The sequence below is a fragment of the Pleurodeles waltl genome, chromosome 7, assembly GCF_031143425.1.
Source record: "Pleurodeles waltl isolate 20211129_DDA chromosome 7, aPleWal1.hap1.20221129, whole genome shotgun sequence".
Taxonomy (NCBI): domain Eukaryota; kingdom Metazoa; phylum Chordata; class Amphibia; order Caudata; family Salamandridae; genus Pleurodeles; species Pleurodeles waltl.
In genome coordinates this window covers 976,133,374-976,159,230 of record NC_090446.1, presented here as the reverse complement: position 1 = coordinate 976,159,230, position 25,857 = coordinate 976,133,374, and the positions used below count along the sequence as shown (strand labels likewise).

Below are 25,857 nucleotides of genomic sequence, written 5' to 3'. Positions count from 1 at the left end.
TCAAAGACAATTCCAGGCCAATAGGTTTTTATATAGAAAAATATATTTTCTTAGTTTATTTTAAGAACCACAGGTTCAAGATTAACAATCAATACTTTAAATGAAAGGTACTTCACTCAGGTATCATAGGAACTTTGAATCAGCAAAATAGCATGTACAGTTTTGGCAAAAATGGCAATAAGCTATTTTAAAACTAGACACACTGCAAATTTCAACAGTTCCTGGGGGAGGTAAGTATTGGTTAGTTTTGCAGGTAAGTAAACCACCTACAGGGTTCAAAGTTGGGTCCAAGGTAGCCCACTGTTAGGGGTTCAGGGCAACCCCAAGGTTACCACACCAGCAGCTCAGGGCCGGTCAGGTGCAGAGGTCAAAGTGGTGCCCAAAACGCATAGGCTTCAATGGAGACAGGGGTGCCCCGGTTCCAGTCTGCCAGCAGGTAAGTACCCGCGACTTCAGAGGGCAGACCAGGGGGGTTTTGTAGGGCACCGGGGGGGACACAAGTCAGCACAAAAAGTACACTCTCAGCGGCACGGGGGCGGCCGGGTGCTGAGTGCAAACAGGCATCGGGTTTGCAGTAGGTTTCAATGGGAGACCCAGGGGTCTCTTCAGCAAAGCAGGCAGGCAAGGGTGGGGGCTCCTCGGGGTAGCCACCACCTGGGCAAGGGAGAGGGTGTCCTGGGGGTCGCTTCTGCACTGGAGGTCGGATCCTTCAGGTCCTGGGGGCTGCGGGTGCAGTGTCTTTACCAGGCGTCGGGTTCTTTGAAGCAGGCAGTCGCGGTCAGGGGGAGCCTCTGGATTCCCTCTGCAGGCGTCCCTGGTTGGGAGCTCAGGGGGGTCAGCTCTGGCTACTCACAGGGTCGCAGTCGCCGGGGAGTCCTCCCTGTAGTGTTGGTTCTCCACAGGTCGAGCCAGGGGCGTCGGGTGCAGAGTGGAAAGTCTCACGCTTCCGGTGGGAAACGTGGAGTCCTTTTAAAGTTGTTTCTTTGTTGCAAAGTTGCAGTCTTTGTGGAACAGGGCCGCTGTCCTCGGGAGTTCTTGGTCCTTTTAGATGCAGGGTTGTCCTCTGAGGCTTCAGAGGTCGCCGGACCCTGGGGGACGCGTCGCTGTTGCAGTTTTTCTCGAAGTGGGGAGACAGGCCGGTAGGGCTGGGGCCAAAGCAGTTGGTGTCTCCGTCTTCTCTGCAGGGCTTCAGGTCAGCAGTCCTTCTTCGTCTTAGGTTGCAGGAATCTATCTTCCTAGGTTCTGGGGGCCCCTAAATACTCAATTTAGGGTTGTGTTTAGGTCTGGGGAGTTAGTAGCCAATGGCTACTAGCCCTGAGGGTGGCTACACCCTCTTTGTGCCTCCTCCCTGAGGGGAGAGGGGCACATCCCTAATTCTATTGGGGGAATCCTCCATCTGCAAGATGGAGGATTTCTAAAAGTCAGAGTCACCTCAGCTCAGGACACCTTAGGGGTTGTCCTGACTGGCCAGTGACCCCTCCTTGTTTTTCTCATTATCTCCTCCGGCCTTGCCACCAAAAGTAGGGCCGTGGCCGGAGGGGGCGGGCCTCTCCACTAGCTGGAATGCCCTGTGGCGCTGTAACAAAGGGGGTGAGCCTTTGAGGCTCACCGCCAGGTGTTACAGTTCCTGCAGGGGGAGGTGAGCAGCACCTCCACCCAGTACAAGCTTTGTTACTAGCCACAGAGTGGCAAAGGCACTCTACCCATGTGGCCAGCAACATGTCTGGTGTGTGGCAGGCTGGCAAAGCTAGTCAGCCCACACTGGAAGTCGGGTATGTTTTCAGGGGGCATCTCTAAGATGCACTCTGGGTGTATTTCACAACAAAATGTACACTAGCATCAGTGTGCATTTATTGTGCTGAGAAGTTTGGTACCAAACTTCCCAGTTTTCAGTGTAGCCATTATGGTGCTGTGGAGTTCGTGTTTGACAGACTCCCAGACCATATACTCTTATGGCTACCCTGCACTTACAATGTCTAAGGTTTTGCTTAGACACTGTAGGGGCATAGTGCTCATGCACCTATGCCCTCACCTATAGTATAGTGCACCCTGCCTTAGGGCTGTAAGGCCTGCTAGACGGGGTGACTTATCTATGCCATGGGCAGTGTGAGGTTAGCATGGCACCCTGAGGGGAGTGCCATGTCGACTTAGTCATTTTCTCCCCACCAGCACACACAAGCTGGCAAGCAGTGTGTCTGTGCTGAGTGAGGGGTCCCCAGGGTGGCATAAGACATGCTGCAGCCCTTAGAGACCTTCCCTGGCATCAGGGCCCTTGGTACCAGGGGTACAAGTTACAAGAGACTTACCTGGATGCCAGGGTGTGCCAATTGTGGAGACAAAGGTACAGGTTAGGGAAAGAACACTGGTGCTGGGGCCTGGTTAGCAGGCCTCAGCACACTTTCAAATCATAACTTGGCATCAGCAAAGGCAAAACGTCAGGGGGTAACCATGCCAAGGAGGCATTTCCTTACACAACCCCCCCGCCCCCGAAACGAAAGAGGATGAGACTAACCTTTCCCAAGAGAGTCTTCATTTTCTAAGTGGAAGAACCTGGAAAGGCCATCTGCATTGGCATGGGTAGTCCCAGGTCTGTGTTCCACTATAAAGTCCATTCCCTGTACGGAGATGGACCACCTCAACAGTTTTGGACTTTCACCTTTCATTTGCATTAGCCATCTGAGAGGTCTGTGTTCAGTTTGAACTGCAAAGTGAGTACCTAAGAGGTATGGTCTCAACTTCTTCAGGGACCAAACCACAGCGAAGGCCTCCCTCTCAATGGCACTCCAACGCTGCTCCCTGGGGAGTAACCTCCTGCTAATGAAAGCAACAGGCTGGTCAAGGCCATCATCATTTGTTTGGGACAAAAGTGCCTCTATCCCATGTTCAGAGGCATCAGTCTACACAATGAACTGCTTGGAGTAATCTGGAGCTTTTAGAACTGGTGCTGTGCACATAGCTTGTTTCAGGGTGTCAAAGGCCTGTTGGCATTCTACAGTCCAGTTTACCTTCTTGGGCATTTTCTTGGAGGTAAGTTCTGTGAGGGTGTCACTATTGATCCATATCCCTTCACAAACCTCCTGTAGTACCCAGTCAAGCCAAGGAATGCCCTGACTTGAGTCTGGGTTTTTGGAGCTACCCAGTCCAGAATAGTCTGGATCTTGGGTTGGAGTGGCTGAACTTGGCCTCCACCTACTAGGTGTCCCAAGTAAACCACAGTTCCCTGCCCTATCTGACATTTGGATGCCTTGATAGAGAGGCCTGCTGCTTGCAGGGCCTTCAAAACCTTCTTCAGGTGGACCAGGTGATCCTGCCAGCTGGAGCTAAAGACAGCAATATCGTCAAGATAAGCTGCACTGAAGGACTCCAAGACAGCAAGGACTTGATTCACCAACCTTTGGAAGGTGGCAGGGGCATTCTTTAAACCAAAGGGCATCACAGTAAACTGATAGTGCCCATCAGGTGTGGAGAATGCTGTCTTTTCTTTTGCTCCTGGTGCCATTTTGATTTGCCAGTACCCTGCTGTCAAGTCAAAGGTACTTAAGTATCTGGCAGCACCTAGTTTGTTGATTAATTCATCTGCCCTTGGAATGGGATGGGCATCTGTCTGGGTGACAGAATTAAGTCCTCTGTAGTCCACACAAAACCTCATCTCTCTCTTTCAATCGTTGGTGTGAGGTTTGGGGACTAAGACCACTGGGCTAGCCCAGGGGCTGTCAGAGTGCTCAATGACTCCCAATTCCAGCATCTTGTGGACTTCCACTTTGATGCTTTCCTTAACTTGGTCAGACTGTCTGAAAATTTTGTTTTTGACAGGCATGCTGTCTCCTGTGTCCACGTCATGGGTACACAAGTGTGTCTGACCAGGGGTTAGGGAAAAGAGCTCAGCAAACTGTTGTAAGACCTTCCTACAGTCAGATTGCTGTTGGCCAGAGAGGGTGTCTGAATAGATCACTCCATCTACTGAGCCATCTTTAGGGTCTGTGGAGAGGAGATCAGGGAGAGGTTCACTCTCAGCTTCCTGCTCCTCATCTGTTACCATCAACAGATTCACATCTGCCCTGTCATGAAAGAGTTTGAGGCGGTTCACATGAATCACCCTTTTGGGAGTCTTGCTAGTGCCTAGGTCTACCAGGTAGGTGACCTGACTCTTTCTTTCTAGCACTGGGTAAGGGCCACTCCATCTGTCCTGAAGTGCCCTGGGAGCCACAGGCTCCAGAACCCAGACTTTCTGCCCTGGCTGAAACTCAACCATAGCAGCCTTTTGGTCATACCACATCTTCTGGAGTTGTTGGCTGGCCTCAAGGTTTTTACTTGCCTTTTCCATGTACTCTGCCACCCTGGAACGTAGGCCTAGTACATAGTCCACTATATCTTGTTTAGGCTCCTGAAGAGGTCTCTCCCAGCCTTCTTTTACAAGAGCTAGTGGTCCCCTGACAGGATGGCCAAACAGAAGTTCGAAGGGGGAAAACCCTACTCCCTTGTGAGGCACCTCTCTGTAGGCGAAAAGCAGACATGGCAAGAGGACATCCCATCTCCTTTTGAGCTTTTCAGGGAGCCCCATGATCATGCCTTTCAATGTCTTGTTAAATCTTTCTACAAGACCATTGGTTTGTGGATGGTATGGTGTGGTGAATTTGTAAGTCACCCCACACTCATTCCACATATGTTTCAGGTATGCTGACATGACATTGGTACCCCTGTCAGACACCACCTCATTAGGAAATCCCACTCTGGTAAAGATACCAATGAGTGCTTTAGCTACTGCAGGGGCAGTAGTGGACCTAAGGGGAATTGTTTCAGGGTACCTAGTGGCATGATCCACTACCACTAGGATATACTGGTTCCCTGAGGCTGTGGGAGTTTCAAGTGGACCCACTATGTCCACACCCACTCTTTCAAAGGGGACCCCCACCACTGGAAGTGGAATGAGGGGGGCCTTTGGGTGTCCACCTGTATTACCACTGGCTTGACAGGTGGCACAGGAGACACAAAACTCCTTTACCTTCTGGGACATGTTGGGCCAATAGAAATGGTTAACTAACCTTTCCCAAGTCTTGGTTTGTCCCAAATGCCAAGCAAGTGGAATATCATGAGCTAAGGTTAGAATGAACTCCCTAAACTCCTGAGGCACTACAACTCTCCTAGTGGCACCAGGTTTGGGATCTCTTGCCTCAGTGTAGAGGAGTCCATCTTCCCAATATACTCTATGTGTTCCAGTGATCTTTCCTTTGGCCTCTTCAGCAGTTTGCTACCTAAGGCCTTCAAGAGAGGGACATGTGTCTTGCCCCTTCCACAACTGTTCCCTTGTGGGTCCCCCTGGGCCTAGGAGCTCAACCTGATAAGTTTCCAACTCCATGGGCTCTGTTCCCTCAGAGGGCAGAACTTCCTGGGAAGAGAGGTTCTCTTTCTCTTGTTGTGTTGAAGCTGGTTCCCCAGTCTTCTTTCCTTTTCTCTTGGAGGGTTGGGCCCTTTTTCCAAGCTCCAACACCACTTTTTCACCCTGAGCCTTGCACTGTGCCCTTGTCTTGACACACACCAGTTCCGGGATACCCAGCATGGCTGCATGGGTTTTGAGTTCTACCTCAGCCCATGCTGAGGACTCCAGGTCATTTCCAAGCAAACAATCTACAGGGATATTTGAGGAGACCACCACCTGTTTCAGGCCATTGACCCCTCCCCACTCTAAAGTTACCATAGCTATGTACTTTAGTCTGATTATCGGCGTTGGTGAGTGGATACGTTTGTCCAGCCAGGTATTGACCAGGGGAAACCAGTTTCTCTGTCACCATGGTGACACTGGCACCTGTATCCCTCAGGCCTTCTACACTAGTCCCATTAATTAAGAGTTGCTGCCTGTATTTTTGCATATTAGGGGCCAGGCAGCCAGTGTGGCTAAGTCCACCCCACCCTCGGAGACTAATGTAGCTTCAGTGTGAACCCTGATTTGCTCTGGGCACACTGTTGATCCCACCTGGAGACTGGCTATTCCAGTGCTAACTGGAGTAGAGTTTGAAGTGGAACCTTTCTTGGGACAGGCCTTGTCTCCAGTTTGGTGTCCCTGCTGATTACAGCTACGACACCAGGCCTTCTTGGGATCAAAGTTTTTACCCTTGTACCCAAAATTGGATTGTGAAGAGGCTTTGGACCCTCCCTCCTGAGCAGGTTTTTGGGGCCCTGTAGAAGACTCTTTACTTTTTTCCCTTGGATCTCTCAACACTCTTCCCCTGGGGAGTCTTTGTGACCCCTTTCTTTTGGTCACCCCCTGTGGAAGTCTTGGTCACCCTAGTCTTGACCCAATGGTCCGCCTTCTTTCCCAATTCTTGGGGAGAAATTGGTCCTAGGTCTACCAGATGCTGATGCAGTTTATCATTGAAACAATTACTTAACAGGTGTTCTTTCACAAATAAATTGTACAGCCCATCATAATCACTTACACCACTGCCATGAATCCAGCTATCCAGTGTTTTGACTGAGAAGTCAACAAAATCAACCCAGGTCTGGCTCGAGGATTTTTGAGCCCCCCTGAACCTAATCCTGTACTCCTCAGTTGAGAATCCAAAGCCCTCAATCAGGGTAGCCTTCATGAGGTTATAGGATTCTGCATCTTTTCCAGAGAGTGTGAGGAGTCTATCCCTACACTTTCCAGTGAACATTTCCCAAAGGAGAGCACCCCAGTGAGATCTGTTTACTTTTCTGGTTGCACAAGCCCTCTCAAAAGCTGTGAACCATTTGGTGATGTCATCACCATCTTCATATTTAGTTACAATCCCTTTAGGGATTTTTAGCATGTCAGGAGAATCTCTGACCCTATTTATGTTGCTGCCACCATTGATGGGACCTAAGCCCATCTCTTGTCTTTCCCTTTCTATGGCTAGGATCTGTCTTTCCAAAGCCAATCTTTTGGCCAACCTGGCAAGCAGGAGGTAATCTTCATTGAGGCTTTCCTCAATGCTTCCAGAGTTGCTGGACTCTCCTGTGAGAGAAGCAGCATCTCTGACTATCACATTTGGAGTCAGAGTTGGAGAAACCCTGGTCTCCCTATCCTATCTAGGAATGGAGGTGAGAGTTCCTCCAACTCACTAGTGTCCCCCTCTGTGAGGGCATCATCAGAGGGGTTGTTTTTAGCAAACTCTGCCAAAAGCTCCTGGAGCTGTACTTTGGTAGGGTTTGAACCAGTTTTTATCTTTTTGATTTTGCAGAGAGACCTTAACTCTGACATCCTAAGATGCAGGTAAGGGGTGAGGTTGAGTTCCATCACTATCTCTTCTGCAGCAGACATTATGTTTCTAAGAGTTGGAATACTTTTTAAGAATCTAAAACTATCTCTAGAACTTAATTCAAACTTTTACAAAACTTTTAAACTCTAAAAGAAATGCTAACAGGGACTAACACAAGGCCCTAGCAGGACTTGTAAAAATTTCGAAAAATAGCTCAAATTTCAAAAATCAGTTTCTAATGACAATTTTTGGAATTTAGGTGTGTGATCAGGTATTGGCTGAGTAGTCCTGCAAATGCAAAGTCTTGTACCCCACTGTTCATCCACCAATGTAGGAAGTTGGCTCTGTATGTACTATTTCAAAGTAAGAAATAGCATGCACAGAGTCCAAGGGTTCCCCTTAGAGGTAAGATAGTGGCAAAAAGAGATAATTCTAATGCTCTATTTTGTGGTAGTGTGGTCGAGCAGTAGTCTTATCAGAGGGTGGTGTTAAGCATTTGTTGTACACACACAGGCAATAAATGAGGAACACACACTCAAAGACAATTCCAGGCCAATAGGTTTTTATATAGAAAAATATATTTTCTTAGTTTATTTTAAGAACCACAGGTTCAAGATTAACAATCAATACTTCAAATGAAAGGTACTTCACTCAGGTATCATAGGAACTTTGAATCAGCAAAATAGCATGTACAGTTTTGGCAAAAATGGCAATAAGCTATTTTAAAACTAGACACAGTGCAAATTTCAACAGTTCCTGGGGGAGGTAAGTATTGGTTAGTTTTGCAGGTAAGTAAACCACCTACAGGGTTCAAAGTTGGGTCCAAGGTAGCCCACTGTTAGGGGTTCAGGGCAACCCCAAGGTTACCACACCAGCAGCTCAGGGCCGGTCAGGTGCAGAGGTCAAAGTGGTGCCCAAAACGCATAGGCTTCAATGGAGACGGGGGTGCCCCGGTTCCAGTCTGCCAGCAGGTAAGTACCCGCGACTTCGGAGGGCAGACCAGGGGGGTTTTGTAGGGCACCGGGGGGGACACAAGTTAGCACAAAAAGTACACCCTCAGCGGCACGGGGGCGGCCGGGTGCAGAGTGCAAACAGGCATCGGGTTTGCAGTAGGTTTCAATGGGAGACCCAGGGGTCTCTTCAGCAAAGCAGGCAGGCAAGGGTGGGGGCTCCTCGGGGTAGCCACCACCTGGGCAAGGGAGAGGGCCACCTGGGGTTCGCTTCTGCACTGGAGGTCGGATCCTTCAGGTCCTGGGGGCTGCGGGTGCAGTGTCTTTACCAGGCGTCGGGTTCTTTGAAGCAGGCAGTCGCGGTCAGGGGGAGCCTCTGGATTCCCTCTGCAGGCGTCGCTGGTTGGGGGCTCAGGGGGGTCAGCTCTGGCTACTCACAGGGTTGCAGTCACCGGGGAGTCCTCCCTGTAGTGTTGGTTCTCCACAGGTCGAGCCAGGGGCGTCGGGTGCAGAGTGGAAAGTCTCACGCTTCCGGTGGGAAACGTGGAGTCCTTTTAAAGTTGTTTCTTTGTTGCAAAGTTGCAGTCTTTGTGGAACAGGGCCGGTGTCCTCTGGAGTTCTTGGTCCTTTTAGATGCAGGGTTGTCCTCTGAGGCTTCAGAGGTCGCTGGACCCTGGGGGACGCGTCGCTGTTGCAGTTTTTCTCAAAGTGGGGGGGACAGGCCGGTAGGGCTGGGCCCAAAGCAGTTGGTGTCTCCGTCTTCTCTGCAGGGCTTCAGGTCAGCAGTCCTTCTTCGTCTTAGGTTGCAGGAATCTATCTTCCTAGGTTCTGGGGGCCCCTAAATACTCAATTTAGGGTTGTGTTTAGGTCTGGGGAGTTAGTAGCCAATGGCTACTAGCCCTGAGGGTGGCTACACCCTCTTTGTGCCTCCTCCCTGAGGGGAGAGGGGCACATCCCTAATTCTATTGGGGAAATCCTCCATCTGCAAGATGGAGGATTTCTAAAAGTTAGTCACCTCAGCTCAGGACACCTTAGGGGTTGTCCTGACTGGCCAGTGACCCCTCCTTGTTTTTCTCATTATCTCCTCCGGCCTTGCCGCCAAAAGTGGGGCCGTGGCCAGAGGGGGCGGGCATCTCCACTAGCTGGAATGCCCTGTGGCGCTGTAACAAAGGGGGTGAGCCTTTGAGCTCACCGCCAGGTGTTACAGTTCCTGCAGGGGGAGGTGAGAAGCACCTCCACCCAGTACAGGCTTTGTTACTAGCCACAGAGTGGCAAAGGCACTCTCCCCATGTGGCCAGCAACATGTCTGGTGTGTGGCAGGCTGGCAAAACTAGTCAGCCCACACTGGAAGTCGGGTATTTTTTCAGGGGGCATCTCAAAGATGCCCTCTGGGTGTATTTCACAACAAAATGTACACTGGCATCAGTGTGCATTTATTGTGCTGAGAAGTTTGATACCAAACTTCCCAGTTTTCAGTGTAGCCATTATGGTGCTGTGGAGTTCGTGTTTGACAGACTCCCAGACCATATACGCTTATGGCTACCCTGCACTTTCAATGTCTAAGGTTTTGCTTAGATACTGTAGGGGCATAGTGCTCATGCACCTATGCCCTCACCTATGGTATAGTGCACCCTGCCTTAGGGCTGTAATGCCTGCTAGAGGGGGTGACTTATCTATGCCATGGGCAGTGTGAGGGCATGGCACCCTGAGGGAAGTGCCATGTCAACTTAGTCATTTTCTCCCCACCAGCACACACAAGCTGGCAAGCAGTGTGTCTGTGCTGAGTGAGGGGTCTCAAGGGTGGTATAAGACATGCTGCAGCCCTTAGAGACCTTCCCTGGCATCAGGGCCCTTTGTACCAGGGGTACCAGTTACAAGGGACTCACCTGGATGCCAGGGTGTGCCAATTGTGGAGTCAAAGGTACAGGTTAGGGAAAGAACACTGGTGCTGGGGCCTGGTTAGCAGGCCTCAGCACACTTTCAAATCATAACTTGGCATCAGCAAAGGCAAAAAGTCAGGGGGTAACCATGCCAAGGAGGCATTTCCTTACATAAGACTATAACAAAGTCTGCCGCAGTATGCCACATAATATGGCCTCTATTGCCACATAAATTAGTCAACCCTGCCACATAATTTGGTCCTACCCACTGCATAATTCCAGTGTCCTTGCCCATAACTGGCCATTTTTTTTTTGTGTCTTTTTTTTGTATTTTTTTTTTTAGAGTTACTGTGTTTCATGATTTTATCATTCTCTCAGTTTATAAATGTGGAAATTATTAGTTATACTCGTTCTGGACCTGGCCCTTTTTGCAGGGTTATTTCCAAACGTTTTGCCTTCTTCCTCCTATTTTTTTATGATCTGTTTTTGCTGGCTTTAGAAGTCTGGGCATTTTACCACTGCTAACCAGTGCTAAAGTGCATATGTTTTCTATCTTAAATGTATTGGTGATTGGCTTCTCTGTTATTGAAATATTTGATTTACTACTAAGTCCCTATTACAGTGCATGGTGTGTGTCCAGGGCCTGTAAATCAAATGCTACTAGTGGGCATGCAGCGCTGATTGTGCCACCTACATGAGTAGCTATGCAAGCATGTCTCAGACCTGCCACTGAAGTGTCTGTTTATGCAGTTTTGCACTTGCCAGGCCGAAACCTTCCTTTTTACTACATGTAAGTAGCCTCTAAAGTAGGCACAAGGTAGCCTCATGGGCAGGGTGCAGTGTATTTGAAAGGTAGGGCATGTTATGTATGGTGTTTTTTACATGTCCTGATAGTGAAATACTGCTTAATTTGTTTTTCACTATTACAAGGCCTATCTCTCCCATATGGTAACATGGGGATTGCCTTAAAATATAATTTAAGTGTAATTTCCCAATGGGAGCAGGTCGATGATTGGAGTTTGGGGTCTCTGAACTCAGAATTTAAAAATACATCTTTTGGTGAAGTTATTTTTTGAATTGTAAGTTTGAAAATGCCACTTTTAGAAAGTGGGCATTTTCTTGCTTAACTATTCTATGCTTCTGCCCGTCTGCTGAATACACGACTGGGTCAGGATGACAGTTGGGCTGTTTGTGCATTCACTCTAGACAGTCACACAAAGGGAGCTGAGGTGTGCCCTCCATGTCCTGATGGCCCATCACCAGGCTGGTGGGTCTACCTGAGCTAGAGTAGTGGAAGGAGCTGATACTTGCACTTGAATAGGGCTGTGCCTGTGCTTACACAAAGCAGTCACCAATCAATCAATCAGAGTTTATAGAGCCGTAAGGGTCTCAAGGCGCTAGGGAGGGGTTAGCGTGTACCGGAGGTGGATTAAAAAAGCCATGTCTTCAGTTCCTTCGTGAAGCTGGGGAGGGAGGTGGTTTGTCCGATGTGGATGGGTAGGGTGTTCCAGGTGGTGGCAGCGAGGTAGGAGAAGGAGCGTCCTCCTGTTCTGGTTTTCCTGATGCGGGGTACTTCTGCGAGAGAGAGAGCTGGGCTGAGTGTAGGGTCCTGTGGGGTATGTGGAAGTTGAGTCGCTGGTTAAGGTAGGCAGGTCCAGTGTTGTGGAGGGCTTTGTGTGCGTAGGTGAGGACTTTGAAAGTAATTATTTTCTCAATAGGGAGCGTAGGTGTTGTGAGATGTGGCAGTGTCTGGGTAGGTCGAGGATCAATCTGGGGAGGTGTTCTCAATGTTTTGCAATTTGCGGGTGAGCTTTTTGTTGATTCCGGCGTAGAATGTGTTGCCTTAGTCCAGTCTACTGGTGATGAGGGCGTGTGTGACGGTCTTCTATGCTCGAGGTGGATCCATTTGAAGGTCTTGCGTAGGAGGCAGAGGGTGCGGAAGCAGGTGGAGGTGACTGCGTTGATCTGATGGTTCATGTTGAGGTCGGGTCCAAGATGATTCCGAGGTTGTGGGCATGCCTGGCGGGGGTGGGTGGGTTTCCGAGCGTGGGTGGCCACCAGGAGTCGCTCCATGCATTGGTTTGGGGGCCCAGGATGAGTACCTCAGTCTCGTTTGTGTTGAGTTGAAGGCAGCTATCTCTCATCCAGTTGGCGACTGCTTTCATGCCCTCGTGGAAATTGTGTCTGGGCTTGTCAGGTTCATTGGAGAGGGAGAGGATGAGTTGGGTGTCATCGGCGTAGGAGAGGATGTTTATTTCATAGCTTCTAATGATGGTGGCTAGTGGGGCTGAGGGAGTGTGTGGGTTCTGCGAGGAATGGGCGAGTATCACTTGTTGCGTTCTGTCGGAGAGGAAGGATTGGATCCAGTCGAGGGCCTTGTCTCTAATGACGGCTTCGTGGAGTCCTCTTATCAGTGTGTGATGGGAGACTGTCGAATGCTGCCAAGAGGTCAAGTAGGATGAGTGTTGCCGTCTCTCCCTTGTCCAGTAGGGAGCGGATGTCATCTGTTGCGGACAGGAGGGCCGTTTCGGTGCTGTGGTTTGACCTGAATCCGGATTGGAAGATGTCAAGGATGTTGTGGCTTTCTAAAAACGTGGTTGGTTGTCTGTTGACTGCTTTTTCTATGACTTTCGCAGGAAATGGAAGTAGGAAGATGGGCCTGAAGTTTTTGAGGTCGGTGGGGTCAGCCGATGGTTTCTTGAGGAGGGGGTTGATCTCGTGTGTTTGCAGTCTTCGGGGAAGGTGGCGCCAGCTAGTGAGCAGTTGATGGTGAGGTAGAACTTGGGGGCGATGGCGTCTGCAGCTCTGTTGAAGACGTGATGGGGGCATGGGTCCATGGGGGGCCCCAGAGTGTATGGACTTCATGGTTTTAAATGTATCTTCAGTGGAGAGGGGTGTCCAGGTGGAGATTGTGGGTTTGTTGGTGTCGGTGGTTGGACGGGGGGGTTCAGTGCGTGGGTTGTCCTTGTTGAAACTGTCATAGATGGTCTTGATTTTGTGGTGGAAGTAGGTGTTGAGTCTGTGGCATAGGTCCTGTGAGGGTGGGATGTCCGCTGTCTCCCTGTTGGGTTGGGCGAACTCCTTGATGATGTTGAAGAGTTCCTTGCTGTTGTGTGCTTGTGAGGAGATCCTGTCTTGGATAGCCTTCTTTCTGGTGTTTCTGATGAGTTGGTGGTGTGCAGTGGTGGTTGCTTTGAAGTTGCTGTGGGCTTCTGGGGATTTAGGTGTTCATTACAACCCTGGCGGTCGGTGTTAAAGCGGCGGTAAGACTGCCAACAGGCCGGCTGTAAAAAATTAGCAATTACGACCGTGGCGAAAACCGCCAACAAAGACAGCCACTTTAACACTCCGACCGCCACGGCGGTACAAACAAACAGCGCAGCGGTCACCGCCAACAGACAGACGGGAGACAATGTACCGCTCACACTATTATGACAAGCCAATCCGCCACCTTTTCGGGGCGGATTCACCGCGGATAAAAACACGGCAGAAACAGGAATCCCGAAGGGAAAACGCTCACCTCTACACACCCCACGAGGAATGAGGACGCCATGGACCCGGAACTCCAAATTCTTCCTGCAATAGTCTTCCTGCTCCTCTACCAGGCGCACGAACGCCGGCGGCGAAGACCACGGTGAGTACTGCACCTACGACACAGGGGAGGGGGAGGCAAAAAACAGGGACACACACATGCAACACCCCCACACTCACCCACTACAACACACACACTAATGCATATCAATACATCACAGTTACACCCCCCAAATCACCGGGAAGAATGCAAAGAAAATAGAAAATGAGTGTAACCATTGTAATATATTAAAAGCAAGTAGGCAGAAATATATATATATCCCATGTACATAATATATACCAAGCATAGCAGTCCAGTTAGTGCTCTAAGAAAGTCCGTGGAACACTGGGACCACACGGTATGGGCGAGGCCCACACAAGATCCCCGACCATGACGGAGAGAACACTGCAGGGGCATCATAGAGCAACTAAACAGGCACCTCAGGGGGAGGGAAATGGGGGCACCTCAGCCGCTTGAGTGCACAACGCCAAATCCACGAGGGGGCCACATGCCCACTGTTCCATCCTGGGGAGTGCAAAGCCACAGTCTAATAAGTGGATAACAGTCTCCACTGGTTCTGGAGGGGGCATGGTGCCCAGAGTGCTTCATCCTGCTAAGGACAGAGGTAGTGGATGACACTCTCCACTGGTTCTGGAGGGGGCATGGTGCCCAGAGTGCTTCATCTTGCTAAGGACCGAGGTAGTGGATGACAGTCTCCACTGGTTCTGGAGGGGGCATGGTGCCCAGAGTGCATCATTCACCCTGTGACGGACTCAGTTGCGTCAGTGCCCTTGCCGCTCATGGGCCAGCGGTGTTTGAAATGGCGGTGCCCTGTTCAGCGGTGCTTGAGATGGCGGTGCCCTGTTCAGTGGTGCTTGAGATGGCGGTGCCCTGTTCAGCTGTGCTTGAGATGGCGGTGCCCTGTTCAGCGGTGCTTGAGATGGCGGTGCCCTGTTCAGCGGTGCTTGAGATGGCGGTGCCCTGTTCAGCGGTGCTTGAGATGGCGGTGCCCTGTTCAGCGGTGCTTGAGATGGCGGTGCCCTGTTCAGCGGTGCTTGAGATGGCGGTGCCCTGTTCAGCGGTGCTTGAGATGGCGATCTCCATTGCAGGGTCTCAGCTGCTGGCGTTCCTTCATTGCCCAGCAGGGCATTTGCTGGCGGTCCTTCATGGCCCAGCGGGTCATTTGCTGGCGGTCCTTCATGGCCCAGTGGGTCATTTGCTGGCGGTTCTTCATGGCCCAGCGGGGCTTTTGCTGGCGGTCCTTCATGGCCCTGCGGGGCTTTTGCTGGCGGTCTTTCATGGCCCAGCGGGGCTAGTGCTGGCCTCCTGGGCAGCTGGGCTGGTGCTGGCGGTGGCCTCCTGGGCAGCTGGGCTGGTGCTGGCGGTGGCCTCCTGGGCAGGTGGGCTGGTGCTGGCGGTGGCCATACTGGGCAGCTGGGCTGGTGCTGGCGGGCCCCTCCTGGGCAGGTGGGCTAGTGCTGGCGATCCTGTCCTGGGCAGCTGGTCTTGTGCTGGAGGTGGCCTCCTGGGCAGCGGGGATGATGGCGGTCTTCTCCGCCGTGCTGCTCTTCCCAGACTTGCCGGGTTTCTTGTGGCCCTTCCCCACCTTGGAAGGTGTCAGAGCTGACTCCACACTCCCACCGGGACCCCTGGGACCGGCTTTGGTGGCTGGAGTGTTCCCCCTCTCCCGTCGGGCACTGGCCAACTTCTGATGCTTCACAGGTGGGGGACTGTCTGTGCTGTGGGGCACACTGGCTGCCCTGGTGGCCGGTCCACTTTAGATTCCAGTGACTACAGGCACCACTGGTCCCGGAGATGTTGTGGCTGAGGTGCTAGTTCGGGACCTAGGAGACGGACGGGGTGGGGGAGGTGTGGGAAAGAGGTCAAGGGTGGACAGGAAAAGTTTTTGGGACACACTGGGACGGGTAGCTGGAGGGGGTTTGGGAGTGGAGGAAGAGGTGGTGGTTGTAGGAGGTGTACATTTGGTGGCTTTGGGTGAAGGTGCGTGCACTGGAGGCTGTCGTGAGGTGGATGGCTGTTGGGTGGGTGTGTGCCTGCGTTTGTGTATCTTGGGAGGGGGCGTCACAGACACACTGGGAGAGTACATAGGGGACGTGTGAATGGTAGTGGGGGTGGTGACTGCACGTGAGTGGGGTGTGGTGGTGGGTGTGCTGGAGAGGGACGTAGTGGCTGTAGAGGTAGTGCATGCAGGTGTGAGTGTAGACGAGACTGGGAGGGAGGAGGGAGACGAGGAGGAGGAGAGGGACACAGTGGAGGCACTGGATGTTGGTATGTCTGCATGTGTGTGATGCTTGCGTGAGTGGCTGTGGGATGTGTGGTGCTTATGTTTGCCAGAGCTTCCCTTGTGTGTTGACGTGTGTGCATGCTGGTCTGTAGGTGTGCTTGGGATAGGCTGAGGTAGAGGGGATTGGGTCTGGGTGGATAAAGTTGGAGGGGGGAGGCTAGAGACGGGGACAATGGCTGCCATCAGTGCTGAGGCCAGAGTCAGAAAAGCTCGCTGAAGGGCCGCCTGACCAGAATGAATGCCCTCCAGGAATGCATTAGTTTGTTGCAACTGCCTCTCTACACCCTGGATGGCATTCAAAATGGTAGACTGCCCAACAGTGAGGGACCTGAGGAGGTGACTGGGGCAGCCTCTTCACTGAGGGCAGCAGGGGTGACTGGGGCAGGGCCTGAGGTGCCTGGGGCGAAGGTGATGCCCACCCTCCTGGGTGAGCGGGCACGGGGCAAAGGCTGAGGGGCTGCTGGGAGGGCGGTGCTGGTAGGGGGGTGGCGGCTGTACCTGTAGATGCGGGGGCACAGATGTTGCCGCCACCACAAGAGAGATCCCATCAGAGGACGAGTCCGTGTCGCTGGTGTCAGCTCCTGTCCCCGCTGTGGAGCTCCCCTCACCCTCCGTCCCACTGTTGAACTCTGAGTCCGTAGTCTCGCCCTCCAGGGCAATGTGGGATGCAGCTCCCTCGTGCTCCAGTGCCACTGCTCCTCCGCCTGATGATGCTAATCCACACAAGAACAGGGAGACCACAAAAAGGGGGGGGATAACAGAAGAAAGACATGTTGAGTGCATGCATTACCGCTACCATTGGCAGACACAACAGACACAGAAGCCCCCTGCTCTACGCCGCGCTCCTGGGCTCCACTGTTCAATTCCTGGGAAATGGCCTACAAGGCTATGGACGACATCTGCACACATAGATGACACAGGGGCATGACTAGGTGTACTTGGCCACATGGCCTGCCTTACGGAGGGGCCTTGCCTACGGAACTCGCCCTGGCCTAGGGAAACCCACATCCCACCTCCCCCACCCAGAACCCTCCACTGCGCGCAAAGTCAGCAGAATGAGAGTGTACTCACCCCCTTGTGGCTGCTGTGATGCCCTCAAGCGCCCATCCAACTCTGTGTAGGCCACCGCCAGGATCCTGAACATCAGGGGGGTCATGGTGCGACGGCACCCCCCCACTTTGGGAGGCCATCCCCAGCTCAGCCTCCGCCGTCTTCTTGCTCCAGCGGCAAATGTCCTCCCATCTTTTACGGCAGTGGGTGCTCTGTCTGTGGTAGACCCCCAGGGTCCGGACGTCCTTGGCGATGGCACGCCAAATTTATTTGTTCTGGGGGGCGCTGACCTACATGAAATGTACAGTGGAAAAAGAGAAGTTATTACCAACTGCACCGTCAAAGTGATTGGCCCCCATCCCTACCCTTGCCATGTGGCACATGCATTCGGCGTCTTTCATGCACGCAGCACTCTTCCCCCCCCCCCTTCCTTCTTACATCCAGCCCTCTCCACACAGGCATAGCCCATACAACATGCTCCCTGTGTACTTACTTGTTTGTCTGGAGGACCGTAGAGTAGCGTGTACTGGGGAGGACCCCATCCACGAGCTTCTCCAACTCCTCCGATGTGAAGGCAGGGGCCCTTTCCCCAAACACTCGAGCCATTGTCTCTTTCAGACCGAGGTCACAGCAGCACTTGCAGTGTAGGTCCTCTCCTGTCGAAGATCAGGTATCGAGTGATTGAACAGATAGAAAATGGCGTTCACGTCTGCGGCGGTGCGTACCGTCACCGCCGCCGTACATCATCATTGGCTCCTGGGACCCATAGGATCCAATGTTAACCAATGCAGCATTGCGCCGCGGTCTTCGACTGCCTACTGCGATGGTGTACAACGCTAGCGCAGTTACCTCACATCCCATTGTCCCACTTTACAGGTCAGGCAGCCGCCATTTCAGGGGCCCACATGGCTTCATTTTCAACTGCGTCACACATACCTAGGTCTACACACACACAGGCCATCTTTTGTGTATGAATGGTGTTCTGTGTAAACTGTGGGTACTTACCTCTGAGGTGTTTGACTCTGTGCTCGCTGTTGTCCTTCAAAAGCACGGTCTGCTGGGACATGTGAGGAGATGGCGGCATCCTCCGGTGTACCGACCGTTTGTGGACCTGTCGACAATGGAGGAGCGACGTGATTATCACATACAGGCTTGACCGTGCCACAATACAGGAACTGTGTACCCAGTTGGAGCCAGACCTGATGTCAGCAATCCGCCATCCCACAGGAATCCCCCCTCAAGTGCAGGTGCTGTCAGTGCTCCATTTCCTTGCAAGTGGGTCTTTTCAAACAACAGTGGCCATAGCATCAGGGATGTCCCAGCCTATGTTTTCCAACGTATTGTCCAGAGTGTTGTCTGCCCTTCTGAAACACATGCGGAGCTACATCGTTTTTCCTGAGGTGGAGGATTTGCCTACAGTGAAAGGTGATTTCTATGCCCTGGGACACATCCCCAACATCATAGGTGCCATTGATGGGACCCATGTGGCTTTGGTCCACCCCCACAGGAGTGAACAGGTGTACAGAAACCGGAAGAGTTATCATCCCATGAATGTACAGATGGTATGTTTGGCAGACCAGTACATCTCCCATGTGAATGCCATGTTCCCTGGCTCCGTGCATGACGCCTACATCCTGCGGAATAGCAGCATCCCTTATGTGATGGGTCAACTTCCGAGGCACTGTGTGTGGCTATTAGGTGAGCACCTGGAAGCTAGTCAGTGGGAATGGTTGTCTGGGTCTGGGGATATCCATCCAGGTTAGTGTGTGTCTAACAGTTGTCCCTCGCCATTTGCAGGTGACTCTGGTTACCCCAACCTGTCATGGCTACTGACCCCAGTGAGGAATCCCAGGACAAGGGCAGAGGAACGCTACAATGAGGCCCATGGGCGAACTAGGAGGGTGATCGAGCGGACCTTCGGCCTCCTGAAGGCCAGGCGCCTCCATATGACAGGTGGATCCCTATTCTACTCACCAAAGAAGGTGTGCCAGATCATCGTGGCCTTCTGTGTGCTTCACAACTTGGCTTTGCGACGACAGGTGCCTTTTCTGCAGGAGGATGGTCCAGATGGCGGTGTTGTGGCAGCTGTGGAGCCTGTGGACAGTGAAGACGAGGAAGCAGAGGAAAAAGACATGGACAACAGGGACTCAGTGATCCAGCAATATTTCCAGTGAGACACAGGTAAGAGTACAGACCTGCCTACTACATGTACTTTAACACTACTACCTCTCTACCGTCTGTCGTTTTCACCCAGTGTATGGTCACTGAGTTGTCACTTTCCCTTACGATTTCACAGATGTGGGTCCCACTGTGTGACATCTGCTTAGATTCCTCATGGACTAGAGCTGTGTGACATAGGTATGTTGACATTAAAATTGAAAGAGCATTTTGTCACTGTAATTGCTAATACACTATTTCAAAATCACAGACAGACTCCAGATTGTTTTGTGCTTTAAGTGTGTTTATTTAAGTGCTCAATATTGGAGGGGGTAGTGAAATGGTGAGGGGTGATGGTGGAGGAATGTCCATGGCAGAGTCCAGTCTATTAGTCTCACAGGTGCATTGCCCATATGGGCATAGGAAGTGGAGCTGGGGCAGTTTAAGTATGGACAGTAGGATGACAATCAGGGTGGTCTCATTTCTTGGCTGGGGTCTTGGCATCGTGCTCTGTCTTGTTCCTGGATCTCAGGGACCTTTTGCGGGGTGGTTCTCCCTCTGCCGGGGGTGGGGTGCTGTTGTGGTGGTCCTGTGGTGGGGCGTCCTGTCCACTAGCGCCGGCGGAGGTGGTGGGCAGTTCATCGTCCATGCTAGTGTCAGGGGCCCCTTGTAGTGTCACAGTGTCCCTCCTGGTGTTGAGTACTTCCTTCAGCACCCCTACGATGGTGACCAGGGTGGAGCTGATGGTTCTGAGTTCCTCCCTGAAGCCCATATACTGTTCCTCCTGCAGGCGCTGGGTCTCCTGAAACTTGGCCAGTACCGTTGCCATCGTCTCCTGGGAGTGTTGGTAGGCTCCCATGATGGAGGAGAGGGCCTCGTGGAGAGTGGGTTCCCTTGGCCTGTCCGCCCCCTGTCGCACATCAGCCCTCCCAGTTCCCCTGTGTTCCTGGGCCTCCGTCCCCTGGACCGTGTGCCCACTGCCACTGCCCCCAGGTCACTGTTGTTGTTGGGGTGGTGGGTTACCCTGGGTTCCCTGTAGTGGTGGACACACAGCTGATTGACGTGTCCTGGGGACGGAGGTCTGGGCCCGGTGGGTGGGTGCTGTGCTGGTGTTTCCAGAGGGGGGAAGGTCTGTGGTGGCCTGTGACTGGGTGAGGGGAACCGACTGTCCCGAGGTCCCCGATGGGCCGGGCTGGTCATCTAGATCCAGTTGGACAGAGCTGCTGTCATCACTGTGGGCCTCTTCTGTTGGTGGTGTGGACATGTGTGGACCCTCCTGTCCGGTGACATTTGGTAGGGGTCCTGCAGGGGTATAAAAGAATGGTTATTACATCTGTGTGTGGCATGGTGTGCAATGGGTGGGTGACCGTGTACCCCAGTGCTTGCATTCCTGTGTGGGACCTTGTGTGATGATGGTTTAGGAGGTTGTATGGGTATGTGCAGTGGGCATGCTTTATTGATGGGTGTCCATGCTTTGTTGTTGCATGCAGGGCTTGGTGTTGGGATGGGTGGTTTGTGATGTTGGGACATATGTGAGGAGTTTGAGTGCTGGGGTGGGGGATGTAATAGTTAAGACTTGACTTACCAGAGTCCATTCCTCCACCTACTCCTGCGAGGCCCTCACGATGCAGAATCGCCAAGACCTGCTCCTTCCATGTTGTTAGTTGTGGGGGACGAGGTGGGGGTCCGCCGCCAGTCCGCTGAACCGCCTGGTGGTGTCTTGAGACCACGGAACGCACCTTCCCCTGTAGGTCGTTCCACCTCTTCCTGATGTCCTCCCGATTTCTTGGGTGCTGTCCCACTGCGTTGACCCTGTCCACTATTCTTCGCCATAACTCTATCTTCCTTGCTATTGAGGTGTGCTGCACCTGTGATCCGAATAGCTGTGGCTCTACCTGGACGATTTCCTCCACCATGACCCTGAGCTTCTCCTCCGAGAACCTGGGGAGTCTTTGCCGTGCCATGGTGTAGTGTAGGTGATGTGTGAGGTGGAATGTGTGGTGATAAGTGTGCTGATGTAGTGGGGTGTTGTCTGAGGTGTGTGGAAGTTCTGTGGGTGATGGTGTTGTGTGCCTGTGGATGCTGCTGTTCTTGCTGGTGCTGTCTCTCTCTGGCCTTCTTTCGGAATTTTTGGTAGTAGGGGTTTGTGGGTGTGTGTTTTATATTGTATTGGGTGTGTGGGAGTGGTGTGTGTATGTGTATCAGGTGTGTGTATTTCGAATTGTCCAGTGTGGCTGTGTTTTGTATGTGTGTGTGTATTTTGAGCGCAGCGGTGTGTACCGCCAATGGAATACCGCGGTTGAAAGACCGCTGCGTGGATTCGTGTGTCGTGATAGTGTGGGCGTATTTCTGTTGGCGTGACGGTGGAGGTTTTGTTTTCGCCAGTTTATCACTGACCTTTGGTGTGGCAGACTTGTGTGGGTGTCTGAATTTTGGCGGATTTCGAAATGTGGGTCATAATAGCTGTGGCGGAATTCCGCGGCCGCGGCGGTGTGTTGGCGGTCTTCTGCACGGCAGTAAGCGGCTTTAACCGCCAATGTTGTAAGGAGGGCCTTAGTGTTTCTCCAGCTTTTCTCAAGGCAGCGACAGGTGCGTCTTGATTCCCAGAGTTCGTTGGTGAACCAGCTGGCTCTTTTTGGATGGGTGTTGTTGTTTTTTTTGAGGGGGGCATGGTGTTGGCGCAGTCGGCGATCCACTTGTGGAAGGTGCTTGCTGCGGTGTTTGGGTTCTCGTTGTGTGCGATGGTGGGTGCGGCGATGGAGAGGGCGATGGTGAGCTGATCGTCAGTTATTCTTGTCCAGTTTCTATGTGATGGCTGGGGTTGGGGTCTGGTGATGGTGGTTGAGTTGAAGGTAAAGTGGATGCATCGGTGATCTGTCCATGGGAGTTCTATGGTGTGGCTGAATGTAGCAGCGGTTCCTGTAGAGAAGATGGGATCGAGGGTGTGTCCTGCAGAGTGTGTTGGCTCTGTCACGATCTGTCGAAGTCATATGTTGTGGAGGTTGTCTAGGCGGGATGTGGTGGTGCGGTCTTGTGGTTTTTCGAGGTGGAAGTTGAGGTTTCCCAGCAGGGTGTAGTTGGTGGCTGCCATGGCTTTTGCGGAGGTCAAGTCCGTGATGGAGTCGACAAAAGGTGTGCGTGGTCCGGGAGGGCAGTAGTTGATGGTTCCCCTGATGGTGGATGTCGGGCTGGTGTGTGGCTTGAAGTGGAGGTGTTCCATCAGGTCGATCTTTCTGGGCGATCTTATACCCCTGGGGGATGGCGATGGCGATGTCTGGGCCTGAGGTGTTGTTGGTCAAGGTCTCGGTAAGGAATGCGGCGTCTGGGGTGATGCTGTCGAGGAGGTCCCAGATTTCGGTGGCTTGTTTATGGAGGGAGCGAATGTTGAGGACGATGCACTTCAGGGGTTTCGGGTTTGGTGAGTTGTTGCAGATGAGTTGTGCTGGGTCCCAAGTCTTGGTGGTGGTGCAGGTTTGATGGCAGCGGAGGCAGCTGAATGGACCATGTGTGTTGCCTGGAGCTGATTGCTTGTAGTTGTTGTTGTGTCCTGGGTTGAGTGCGATGAGTTCATCTGCTGTATAGAGGTGGCGGGTGGCAGGATCAGGGTTCCTGGCGCTGGTCGCATTCGAGTCACGGATGGGCACAGATGGGCTTGCCTTCGGCACGCCCGCTGCGCACAGCCATGCAGAGGCCACCATTAGGTACGGACGGGGGGAGGAGAGGACAGCTGGGAGGCGGGAGCGAGAGCGGAAAACTGTGTGAAAAAAGATGGCGGGGCTGTGGGGGCAGCAGTGGCGGGGGACAGAGAGAGAGCGGAGTGAGGGGAGAAAAAACGGGGAGGAGAGAGTGAAACGCAGAAAGCGAAAGACAAAAGGAACAGAAAAGGGACAGAACACGGAAGGAAAAGCACACAGCGTGAAACAGAGGCAAAAGAGGAAAAAAGGAGAAAAGAGGGCAGAGCTCTCCCACTATACACCAGGGATGAGGCGCAGGCAGAAGCCTGCGGGTGGAGGAGGGTCTCAACCTCTTGACAGTGATCAGAGTTCAGAGGAACAGAAGGGCTTACTTGCTGGTGGAGCCACGAGGTGGCAGAGCAGTTCACTGACTAGGTCACCGACCCCCTGGAGTGTGTCTGGGGCCAGGGCAGGGAAAGGCAGGGTCTTGTGCAGTACCAAGACTTCTCTTTGAAGTTTGCCTAATTCAAAGACAGAAATGAATATAAGTACTGGACGTCTGACACCACAAAGTTAGAATCCTTCTGGACTGAGGACATTCTACCAGCAAGAATAGGTGGATGCTGTAGGAGGACTGCCACTCTGTCTGTTGCTTTGCTGTGCTGGCCTGCTGCTTGCTGCTTCTATCCTAGGAGTGAAAGGACTGGATTTTACTTTCTACATGCTGCTTCCAAAGGTTCTTCAAGGGCTTGGACTGAGCTTGCCTCCTGTTAAGAAGTCTCAGGGACAGCTAAGACTACACCTGCCAGCACCTGGGTTGTCCTGCTGAGAGTCCTGACTTGCCAAGCTGTGCCAAATCCAGTTCCTGGGCCCTTGGGAGTGAGTTCTGGTGTAACAAGAAAGAAACTAGTGCATCGACACCCAGAACAACTTCAAGATCGGTGCTGCTCTTTTACTCTACACCACTGCCTGCACTGGAGCCATGGTCCTGTATGAGTGCAGCGAATGCGACCTCCACCACAGGCCAGACGCCGCTGCAGCACCTCTGAAGTCCCGCCACAGTGTGAGTCCAGAGCACCATGTCACTGATGTACGTGGCACCCAACTCCACCTCTTCTGCAGCACCTGTGGCCCCATTGTGTGATCGCAACACCACGAAGTTGACGCCTCACTTCTTGACATGCTGGATCCTTCTCCTCCGCCTTGAACCAACTCCTCTGCAGTGCCGTACCACATCCTGTACAACCGGAAGGAACCAATGCCTCACCTTCCCTGCCTAGCAGTAAGGAACCGACGACCTCCCTCCCAGGTGGCAGTAAGGAAAAGATGCCGCACCGGCCCTAGCGACACCTCACCTCTGCGACTCTGTGCAACATCTTTGTTTCCTCATCCGTTTCCAAAGTACTGTAACCTGGGTCCGTGGGACTCTGGGACCGGCACCCACTCTCTCGCAAGTGATGTTGGACTGCTGTAGACGACTCTGTCAAGATGTTGTGATAGCCTAAGTTGGAGCTATTCTGTTTCTAAGCGCTTTACTACTACAGTTAATCTTTAAAAATGTGTATATTTACTTGTGAACGTTGGATTTTTGTTGTTTTCATCCTGTTTTACTCAGATAAATATTGGCTATTTATCTAAACTGGTGGGAAGTACTTTTGTGGGGTTTTCGCAGTGTTACTGTGTGTATACATATACTTTGCACATTGCCTCTGAGAGAAGCCTGACCTCTTGAGCCAAGCTACCAAGGGGATGAACAGGGGTTATCTTAGTTGTGTGATTCCCTTACCCTGACTATAGTGAGGATTCCTACTTGGACAGGGTGCAAACCACTACCAACTAGAGGCCCCATTTCTAACATTTGTGCTCCATAGGGAGAACACAGACAAACACTGACCACTTCCCTATGAAAATAAACAGCTATGATGTTATTTTTCCAGACAGGTGGAATAGTTATTTTCTCCGGGTCAAGTGTTGTGATAGTATAAAAAACAGAATACATTTATTGAAAGAAGTGGCAGTCCTTCCTTTGTTTCTATGGTTCTGCCCAGATCAGGTGCCCAACAGGTTTTCTGGGTGAGGTCAACCTTCTCATGAGTGTGATATACCTTTTCCTCAAACTTTCTCTTACTGCTTCATTTGCAATGTATAGGTAAGTATTTAGTTGCATTAGTACATTGTCCACTAATGTGCTTGAATTATTCACAGAGAAATCTAAATTTCTGACATGTTGCAAGAGTGTTATTCTTAACAAAGCTTGCCTTTAGAAATTTCCCACGAGTCTGTGGCGAGTCACCAGTGCCTTCTGGAACATCTCCTCAGCCGGCTCCAGAGCCAATCCTGCTACATCAAATTGAAGGTATGTAAATGCATTCTTCCACAGTATATCATCTTTAGGTAGAGAAGTATGCAGTCTTATGCTTCCTCCTGCAGTCTGCACATAGAGGCTGTTGTTAGCTTAACACAGACTGATGCTAGCTGAGCAAATACATGGCTTGCCTGATTTGGTGGTGGAGGGTTTAGAAGGTATAACAAAAAAGTGTCTAAAAGATGGCAGATACATCCTCATTGTCATTGCATTTGTAACTTGCCCTGCTTACAAATGGCTTACAAACACTAGCAGAAAATCGATCACCAAATGGATTAAAATAAGCACATCTTCAAAGCCTTTCTAGAACACCAGAGATTAAAATTTTGAAAATCTTGTTCTGCAACAGTGTTCCATAGAGGAGGTGCCCTACAAAGGAATCTCTTGCCTACATTTTATCTCCTGGGCAAAGCATTGTTTTTTCAGAGGTCCAAGGCTCTGTAACCAGTTGTTAGAGTATCAGGTCTTTCAGGTACGATGTAGTATGATCCATAGACCAACTTATGAAATGAATCCTTACATTTATAGCGGGAGGGAGCAATGTATTTCTCTTCTATCTGAAGTAACGTGACTTTGTGGAGGAAAACAGCAACTCTACTGTCGTATTCTGTATTCTGCAAAGCCTGGGGTTAATGAATATTTGACTTTGAAGTCCCAACATAGATGGTGTTACAATCTATTCTCGAGT

At 51.7% G+C, this 25,857-nt stretch overlaps 1 protein-coding gene across 1 annotated transcript in view; it reads left to right on the top strand.

Annotated features, from left to right (window-relative positions):
* TEPSIN (TEPSIN adaptor related protein complex 4 accessory protein) overlaps positions 1-25,857 on the top strand; it is a 206,207-nt gene that overhangs the window by 56,300 nt on the left and 124,050 nt on the right. The window contains exon 3 of the mRNA XM_069199756.1: positions 25,069-25,160. Within this exon, the coding sequence (XP_069055857.1) occupies positions 25,069-25,160 (92 nt within the window). The remainder of the gene's footprint in view (positions 1-25,068; positions 25,161-25,857) is intronic.